General features: G+C 40.5%; 1 protein-coding gene across 1 annotated transcript in view; it reads right to left on the reverse strand.

Moving 5' to 3' along the window:
* Positions 1–10,174, reverse strand: part of WDR93 (WD repeat domain 93) — a 50,957-nt gene extending 40,783 nt beyond the window's left edge. Inside the window, exons 1-3 of the mRNA XM_007990363.3 lie at positions 10,137–10,174; positions 4,058–4,210; positions 265–609 (exon numbers count right to left, since the gene is read on the reverse strand). Coding sequence (XP_007988554.3) covers positions 265–570 — 306 coding nt within the window. The 5' untranslated portion in view covers positions 571–609; positions 4,058–4,210; positions 10,137–10,174. The remainder of the gene's footprint in view (positions 1–264; positions 610–4,057; positions 4,211–10,136) is intronic.
* Positions 10,175–10,188: the final 14 nt, after the last annotated feature.

Genomic DNA, 10,188 nt, shown 5'->3' on the forward strand with positions numbered 1-10,188 from the left:
GAAAAAAAAAAAAAAAAAAAGAAGCTTTTTCAGTAACAACCACTGAATATAAAAGGATAATATTCAATTAACCAGAATGCCCCATATTTCCCCAGGCAATTACCAGATCATTTTAATCAACATCAGCATGCTTCTAATCTTTCAAACATGCACTGACTTACTGAATGCAGCTTTCTGGTAGGAATTCCTTCCTGGATCAGGGGGTTTCATTTATTAACACTCAACTGAGAAACAGGGGCTCCTGGTCAACTGCTTACTCCATACCTGGATTTCTCCAAGTGGAGGGAAGACAGTGGGCTGGATCTGGCTGCTCTCAGCTTCTCTCAGTGTGTTCCTTTCTTCAATAATTTCCCAAGACTGGTCAAACAGAAGGTTCACCAGTTTGTTGATCATTCGATAAGGCTGAGGCAAGGAATCCAGCTCCTCATCTGGATCCACAAGGACATTATCCTCTTCATCGTCTTTAGGCCAGTCCTTCTCTGTTGGGGGTGGTACCTCCAATGGTCCCTTTCGTGTACCAATGGGGTGCCTTATCTTCTGGGTCTGACTTCCTCTGGGGAATGACATCATAGAAGGTGGCACTGGGAATCTCTACGAAACTCTGAAAAGCTGATAAGAGAAGTAAACAAAGGAATTCTGGAAAAAAGGAAACGAGAAGATAGCACACCACCCTTTTCTAGCACAATAGCCAATAGGGACTGTTTATTCCACAGACTGGCATTTTCCTTAATTACCAGAGGACTATTACCACATTATTAGGATATGCTCTTCATATTAGTAAGGACATTAGAGGAGGCGGTATTTTCCAGGCCAACCCTAGATGATGTGTACTAAGAAGGAAAGAGGAATTTGATAGCCTTGTTGATAGGAGGGAGGATGTCTTTCTGTCTCAAATACAATTCACCCTCTCTCCTACAACTTATGCTTTCTCCTCATTCCTTTCTCTCTACAGATGGCTGTGCCCAAGCCAGGTGGGCAGTGAGCCACAACTCTCCTCCCTTTCTTTCCTTCACCCCCAATCAGATGCAGTTCAAGCACTCCCAATCCCGACTGATTTGTTCCCTTTTCTCCTTTCCCACTACTGCTGCCCAGGAGTTCTGCAGACACAGTGCTCAGGGCCCATGAGATTTTTCAAGACCCTCCAGAAATGTTTGAGACATTAAAAAAAGAATTGACCAAAATAAGACCCATAAAATTCCACTTCTATCTGCGCCATAGATTTGGGGAATGAAATACTTATTACTCCTGTGGATGATAATTAAATATTTACAAAAACATTTACAGTTTATTATCTCCACTCTGTGTGTGTGTGTATACACACACATAGATATGTATACATCAACTTATAAATATATGAAAGCCTGTATATGTATACAAATAGAGTTCATGTCTACAAGAAGAGAACGAGTAATCTTTACTTCAGAAAATTCAAAATTGTAGGGCCTGTGGGGTGGTTCATGCCCAAAATCCCAGCACTTCAGGAGGCCAAGGTGGGAGGATTGCTTGAGGCCAGGAGTTGGAGACTAGCTTGGGAAACATAGCAAGATCCCATCTATACAAACAATTTAAAAATTGGCTGGGCATGGTGGTATGCATCTGCAGCTACTTGGGAGGGTGGGGTGGGAGAACCTCTTGAGCCCAGGAGTTTGAGGTTGCAGTGAGCTAAGATTGTGCCACTGCATTCTACCCTAGATGACAGAGTGAGACCCCGTCTCAAAAAAGAAAAAAAAACTCAAAATTGTACAATATAAAAAGCCTTTCATATGTCACAGTTTTTAAAAAAATATTTAATGTAGAACATGGGATACATTTTAAGGTGCTTAATATATAGTGGAGTAGGGTCTTGGACTGTATGAGTGCCTAGGGTCATGAAGTCTTGTAAAAACCCCGCTGCCATCGTCATCTTTGCTTACCGGCTGGAGTACATTTGTGATGCTTTCAATGTGTGAGTATGAAGACACTAGCTGACACTGGGGAAAGAACCACTGAATTAATTAGTGGGGAGAGTAAGCTGAGCTCACAAAGGGCCAAGAATAATGCCTATTTCCACCAGCAAGACTGGAAAGCCTCATAATTCACAGGGATTATGTAGAGTATTCCGAAAAATCTTGCCTTGGTAGTGGGAAAAATTAGCCCTAGAATAAATGCTCCTCTGTTATCACCCATCAAATCTTAGAAGTTAGATAATCAAACTATGTCTAAGTAACATTCTGCATCCCAGAACAAAGTTCAAGAATATTTAGAGGAATATAAAAATATCCAGCATTCAATGGAGTAAAATTCGCAATGTCTAGGATCCAATAAAGAAATTACTTGGGCTATAGAAAAGCAAGAAAATATAAGCCATAATAAAGAGAAAAATTGATCAAGTAAAGCTGAATCAGAGTCAATACAGACATTAGAATTAGCAGACAAAACAGTTACAACTTTTGCCACAAAGTTATAAAGTTATAACTGTTATATCTATATCTGTATGAGCTTTTAGAGACACAGCTGTAAGGTCTGAGATGAAAAATACATCAGATTAGATTAACATGAAGATTTCAGAGGAAAACAAATTAGATGGGCAGAAGAAAAGATTAGTGAACTTGAAGACACGGCAATAGAAACAAAATGAAACAAAAGAAGAAAAAAGACTGAAAAAAGAGAAGAACTGAGGTGTGAGGTCATTTGAAGTGGCCTAATACAAGCGTGACTGAAATCCCCAAAAGAGGGAAGAAACGGAAAAACAAAAAAAAATTGTAGAAATAATGGACAAAAATTTTCTAAATTTCATTAAAACTATAAACCCACAGATTTGAGAAGAAAAACTATATAAAAATTATGGATAAAGACAAAATTTGAAAGCAGCCAGAAGAAGAAAGACATGCCATGTACCAAGGAACAAAGTAAAAAATAACAGCAGACTTATTGAAGGAAACCATGCAAGTGAGAAACAGTGAAGCAACATCTGAAAATACTGAAAGAAAAAAACTTGTCACTCTGGTATTCTATATCCAGAAAACATATTTTTCAGAAAATTAAAGTGAAATAAAGCCTTTTTAGACATACAAAAATTAAAAGAATTAATCATCAACAAACTAGCATTAAAATAAACCATGTAAAAGAAAGGCTTTTAGGCTAAAGGAAAAGGAACAGGGTATAGTAATTCCCGCCTATAATCCCAGAACTTTGGGAGGCTGAAGTGGGAGGATCACTTGAGACCTGAAGTTCAAGACCATCCTGGGCAACAAAGGGAGAAAAAAATTTTTTTAATTAGCCAGACGTGGTGGCATGTGCTTGGAGGATCACTTGAGCCCAAAAGGTTAAGGCTGCAGTGAGCCATGATAGTGTCACTGCACTCCAGCTTGGGTGACAGAGATCCTGTTTCAAATTAATTAATTAAATAAATAAAAGAAAATGGTATCAGGTGGAAATAGAAATTTACATAAAGAAGTGAAAAACACTGGATGCATTAGGTAAATTAAAAGATTTTTCTTATTATTTAAATATCTTTAAAAGACATTTAAAATGCTTAAACAAAAACTAAAAATGTAGTATACAATTAATAACATATGTAAAGAAAAATGTATGACAATAATAGTACAAGGGCTAGGAGTGGAGAAATGGAAGTATACTAATATCACTTGAAGGTAGGCTATGCTAGGTTAAAGATGCATACTCTAAACCCTAAATTAACCACTGAGGAAATAAAGAGTTATAGCCAACAAAAGCGATAAAACACATAAAAATACTCAATTTAAATACTTAATTTAAAAAAGCAAAAAAGAGGAAAAAGGAAACAAGGAACAGATGGGACAAAGAGAAAGTAAATAGCAAAACCTAACCATATCAATAATCACATCAAATGTAAACACTCCAATCAAATGATAGAAGTTGTCAGAATAGATAAGACTCAATATATGCTGTGTACAAAAACCCCACTTAAATATTAAGACACAAGTAGGCCAAAACTGAGAGGGTGAACAAAGCTATACTATGCTAACACTAGTCAGAAGAAAGCTGGAGTGACTACATTAATATCAGACACAGTACATTTCAGAGCAAAGAATATTACCTGCGATAAAGAAGTTCATTTAATAATGATAAAGGTGGGCCGGGTGTGGTGGTTCACGCCTGTAATCCCAGCACTTTGGGAGGCCGAGGCGGGCGGATCACAAGGTCAGGAGATCGAGACCATCCTGGCTAACATGGTGACACCCCATCTCTACTAAAATTACAAAAAAAAAAAATTAGCAGGGCGTGGTGGCAGGCGCCTGTAGTCCCAGCTACTTGGGAGGCTGAGGCAGGAGAACGGCGTGAACCTGGGAGGTGGAGCTTGCAGTGAGCCGAGATTGTGTCACTGCACTCCAGCCTGGGTGACAGAGCGAGACTTTGTATCCAAAAAAAAAAAAAAAAAATTATAAAAGTGTCAATTAGCTGGGTGTGGTGATGTGCACCTATAGTCCTAGTTACTTGGGAGGCTGAGGTGGGAGGATTGCTTTAGCTAGGGAGGTCAAAGCTGCAGTGAGCCATGATCACACCACTGTACTCCAGCCTGTGTGACAGAGCGAGGCCCTGTCTCAAACAAAAACAACAACAACAACGACAACAACCGCCACCACCAATGTAAGTTCACACAAAAACCTCTACACAAATGTTTATGGCAGCTCTACTTTATAATTGTCAAAAATGGTAAACAATCCAAATGTCCTTCAGGGGTTTATCAATGGATAAACAAACTGTGGTATATCCATATCAGTAATAAAAAGCAAAAAACTATTAATCCACACAACAACATGGATGAATCTCAAAGACATTATGATGAGTGAAATAAACCAGTCTCAAAATTTATATGTAGTGTAATTCCATTTATACAGCATCCTCAAAAATGCAAACTGAGTAATGGGGAACAGATCAGTGTTTGTCACGAGCTATAAGCAGGGAAGGGTGTTATTCAAAAAGGACAGCATGGCTGGGCGCGATGGCTCATGTCTGTAATCTGAACACTTTGGGGGGCCGAGGCGGGTGGAACACTTGAGGTCAGGAGTTCAAGACCAGCCTGGGCAACATGGCGAACCCCACCTCTACTAAAAATACAAAAATAAGCTGGGTGTGGTGGTGTGTGCCTGTAATTCTAGCTACTCAGGAGGCTGAGGCACAAGAATTGCTTGAACCTGGGAGGCAAAGGTTGCAGTGAGCTGAGATTGTGCCACTGCACTCTAGTCTGGGTGATGGAGTGAGGTTCTGTCTCAAAAAAAAAAAAAAAAAAAAGGACAGCATGAGCGAGTTTTTTGGAGTTATGGAACTATTTCATCAGTGGAAAGAAAAATGTAAAGCTGCCTTATCTCCAGATTATATGCTTATACAGGACATCTGATGAAATCTACAAAAACATTTTCTAGAAATAATAAATGAGGAAAGCAAGGTTGTAGGATACAAGTTCAATATACAAAAACTGATTGTATTTCCATGTACTGGCAACAACAAACCAAACACTGAAATAAAAATACCATTTACGACAATATCAAAAACATGAAATACTTAGGGATAAATCTGACAAAAGATATACAAAACCTGTAACTGGGCTAGGCAAGGTGGTTTGCACCTGTAATTCTAGCAACTCAGCAGGCTGCGGTGGGTGGGAGGATTACTTTGAGTCCAGGAGTTCAAGGTTGCAGTGAGCTATGATCATGTTGCTGCACTCTAGTTTGGGCAATACAGCGAAACTCCTTCTCAAACACCCACCCATATACTGAAAACCATAAAATATTGCTGACAGAAATTAAAGACGACCTAAATAAATGGAGAGTGTGATACCTTATTTATGAATTGGAAGACTCAATTTTGTTAAAATGTCAATTCTTTTCAAATTCATGTACAAATTCAACACAATCCCTATGATAATCCCAGGTGGCTTTTTTTTTTTTTCCAGAAATTAAGAAGCTAATTTTACAACCCATAATTGGAGGACTAACACTACCTAATTTCAAGACTTATCACAAAGCCACAATATTCAAGACAGTGTGGAATTGGTATCAAAATAAACAAATAGATCAATGAAACCAAATAGGGAGTCCTAAATTAGATGCAAACATATATGGAGAACTTATTTTTGACACGGGCACAAAGACAATTCAGTGGAAAAAGGATATTCTTTTCAACAAATAATGCTGGAGCAATTAGATATCTATATAGGAAAAAAATGAATGCTGATCCATACTTTGCACCATACCTTGCACCATTAACTCAAAGTAAAATCATACACCTAAATGTAAAACTGAAAACTATAAAACTTCTAGAAGAAAACATTGGCAATCTTCACTTAGACAAAGATTTCCCAGACATAACCTGAAAAAAACAAACTGGTCATTTAAACCTTTTCAAAAATAAACTTATATTTCTTCAAACACACTGTTAAGAGAATAAAAGGTACTCCTCAGACTGGGAGAAAATATATGTGCAAGTCACTTATCTGATAAACTACTTGCGTGTAGAGTATTTTTAAAACTCTCAAAACTCTCAAAAAGAAATAACCTGGCCGGGCATGGTGGCTCATGCCTGTAATCCCAGCACTTTGGGAGGCCAAGGCAGGCAGATCATGAGGTCAGGAGATCGAGACCATCCTAGCTAACACGGTGAAACCCCGTCTCTACTAAAAATACAAAAAATTAGCTGGGCGTGGTGGTGGGCACCTGTAGTCCCAGCTACTTGGGAGGCTGAGGCAGGAGAATGGTGTGAACCCGGGAGGTGGAGCTTGCAGTGAGCCGAGATAGTGTCACTGCACGCCAGCCTGGGAGACAGAGCGATACTCCATCTCAAAAAAAAAGAAATAACCCAAATTTTAAATATGTGCAAAAGATTTGTACAGATACTTAACCAAAGAAGATATACAGATGGCAGACAGACTCATAAAAAGATGTTCAGCATCATTAGTCATTTGTGAAATGCAAATTAAAATCATAAGATACCACTACATATATATTAAAACGCCTAAAAAGATAGACCATACAAGTGTTGTTGAAGATGTACAATAAGAATGCTCATACACAATGCTGGGAAACCAAAATAGTATAACTGGTTTGGAAAACAGTTTGGCAATTTCTTAAAATGCTAATGTGGAGGCCAAAGCAACTCCATCTTGGATGCTAATCCTCCATGTTAACTTCTGATTATCCCCAGTTCCAGAAAAACCTCTAAGATTTCCAGTTGGGCTCATTCCTTGTGTAAGAGCACCACTTACTGTAAATATTGCCCTTAGGTCAAAACAACCTTGATGTTATCATCCTTGCCATAAATTCTGCCCTTAAGCAATTATCTTACACATTCCTTCAGAGGCACCTTTCTCTATAGTACAGAAACCCAGGGTCTGGTGGATAATGGCAGGGATCCACCATCTTGTCTTGCTTCCTGAGACACAGACATGGCTTCTGTTTGTAAGTCCCTATTAAATGTTTGTTTCTGAGAAACTGGGTATGTCAGCCTCTTGCTTTGGCCTCTCAGCTTTCTCAGACTTTTGGGGGTAGGTTTGCATAGGCCTGTCCACTGCAGGACAGTTAAACACACACCTACCATCACATCCAGTCATTCCACTCTTAAGAGTGGTAGAAGGGAACTGAAAACATATGTCCATACAAAGACTTGTACACGAACAGTCATTACAACTTTATTTGTAGGAGCCCCAAAGTGGAAACAACCCAATGTTCATCAATAGGCAAACAGATAAGCTCTCACACATTGTCAGTGGTAATACAGAATAGTATAGCCACTTTGAAAAACAGTTTGGTAGTTTCTTGCAAAGTTAAACATACTATATGTTTCAGCAATCACATTCCTGTGTATTACACTAGGAAAATTAAAACTTATGTTTCACATCAAAATCTGTACTTAAATATTTATAGCAGCTTTATTTATAATTGATTCAAATTAGAGACAAAAATATACTTCAGTGGGTGAATGGATAATGAATTATAATACATTCACATTGTGGAATAAAAAATCACAAACTACTGATGTGCACAACATAATCTCAAATGCATTATGCTAAGTAAAATCAGAAAAGAAAAGAAAATGCTACATACTATATGATTCACTTTATATGACACTGTGAAAAAAGGAGAATTGTAGGTATAAAAAACAGATGAGGCCGGGCACGGTGGCTCACACCTGTAATCCCAGCACTTTGGGAGCTCGAGGTAGGTGGATCACCTGAGGTCAGGAGTTCCAGACCAGCCTGACGGTGAAACACCATCTCTACTAAAAATATAAAAAATCAGCCGAGCGTGGTGGTGCATGCCTGTAATCCTAGCTCAGGAGGCTGAGGCAGGAGAATCGCTTGAACCCAGGAGGCAAAAGGTGCAGTGAGCCGAGATTGCGCCATTGCACTCCAGCCCTGGCAATAAGAGCCAAACTCTATCTCAAAAACAAAAACAAAAAACAGATTACATAAATCTGTGTTTAGAAGCACCCTGTGCTCACCTCTATCATCTAACATATCTCTGTATTGTACTTATCAGTTTACTGTGTTCCTTATTAACCTTTACCCTAGGACTAGAGTTCAGCACAGTGGTTGGTATATGGCCAGCACTCAATAAATTCTTACTGCTTGCAGAATTTCCCCGACCAGGGCCATGCACTTAGAGAAAACTTTTGGATCTCTTCCAGGCTCTTTCCTCTGCAAAAAATGAGTAACCCATGGGGCCAGGGAGACATGCTCACCCAAAGCCTAGTTTCCCTCTTTTGGAGTCTAGACCATGTTCAGGATACCAATACCCCTGGAATTTACTGCCCAAATGACACCATGGCCTGCATGAGCCTTTCTCAGCTTTCTCCTGAGGGCAGACCCAGCTGCTGCTGTGAGCACTTCTTGATCTGAAAGGTGGCCAAGGCACGGCTGCTTGCAGGGGTCTGGGCAAAAGTTGGATGTGGCTTGGAGTATCAGGATGGTATGCAAGGCCCCTGGAGGGGAATGTAGGTGGGCACCAGAAACCAGAAAAGAAAGGGAAGTGGGAAAAGACTGGGGGCCATTTCTCCCCACATTGCCATATTCCAGCTGTGTTTCCAGGTGTTCTAAGGAGTCTAGGAATTCTGAAAATGAACCTGGCCTTCTACATCACTATGAGGGTTTATTTGTCAATGTAGGAAAACAGACTATATTTTACTTAACAATTTGTTACTTGATTTATAACTAAAATATTTAAACATACGGTATGCTGGACTCCATTTGTACTCTCACCCAGGGCCTGCAAATGTTATGAGCTGGCGTGACCAAGGGAATAAGGATTACAAAAATGTTGACGTTATTTTATTTTTTTGAGGCCGGAAAGCAGTGGCGCAATCTCGGCTCACTGCCACCTCCGCCTCCTGGGTTCCAGCGATTCTCCTGCCTCAGTCTCCCGAGTAGCTGGGATTACAGGTGCCCGCCACCACGCTCGGCTACTTTTTTTGTATTTTTAGTAGAGACGGGGTTTCACCCTGTTGGCCAGGCTGGTCTGGAACTCCTAACCTAAGGTGATCCGCCCACCTTGGTTCCCAAAGTGGTGTTGGGATTACAGGCGTGAGCCACCGCGCCGGCCGACCTTATTTTGTGGTTATAGAGGGTACATTTTATAAAATTACTGCCACGGAGTGGGTGAGGCTCCATTTCTTCAAGCCACACAGAATGAATGTTCAGCGGTGCAATTTTATTGCAATCTATTTTTGCTTCACTTTGCTCACAATGACTCTTTTAGGGATTACCTCAGGTAACAATCTTCTTTCAGTGTTCAATAATCCAAGCAGAAAATTCTCTCACTTCATCCGGCTCTCACGCTAGGTTCACAATATGAATTGGGTTATCTCTGCCCTAACCACTTCCTTCACCATACATGGAGCTGGTGTAGCTCAAGGGCAGAGGCACGGCGCTGGGAAATGATTAGGCCCCACCGTCCCAAGCAAGAGCTCAGGAGAGTTCTCAGGCTGGAGAGACCGTTTGGGATTTCACCCCGGGTTCCTGAGAACCTGAGATCTGCGGGGAGGCGCGAGGCATCCGGAAATGCCCGAGTCTGGGGAGACGGACGCCCTCAGACTTTCCTCTAGGAGACTCTACAGGTAAAGGGGAGTCCTGGGACTCGAGGGGAGCCGCGGCACCCGAAGGTAGGATCAAAAGTTTTGCTCACCTGGCCCGGCGGCGTTGCGTCGCCTTGGTAACCGCAACTTCCGGCTTAAACC

Source organism: Chlorocebus sabaeus, chromosome 29 (assembly GCF_047675955.1).
Source record: "Chlorocebus sabaeus isolate Y175 chromosome 29, mChlSab1.0.hap1, whole genome shotgun sequence".
Taxonomy (NCBI): domain Eukaryota; kingdom Metazoa; phylum Chordata; class Mammalia; order Primates; family Cercopithecidae; genus Chlorocebus; species Chlorocebus sabaeus.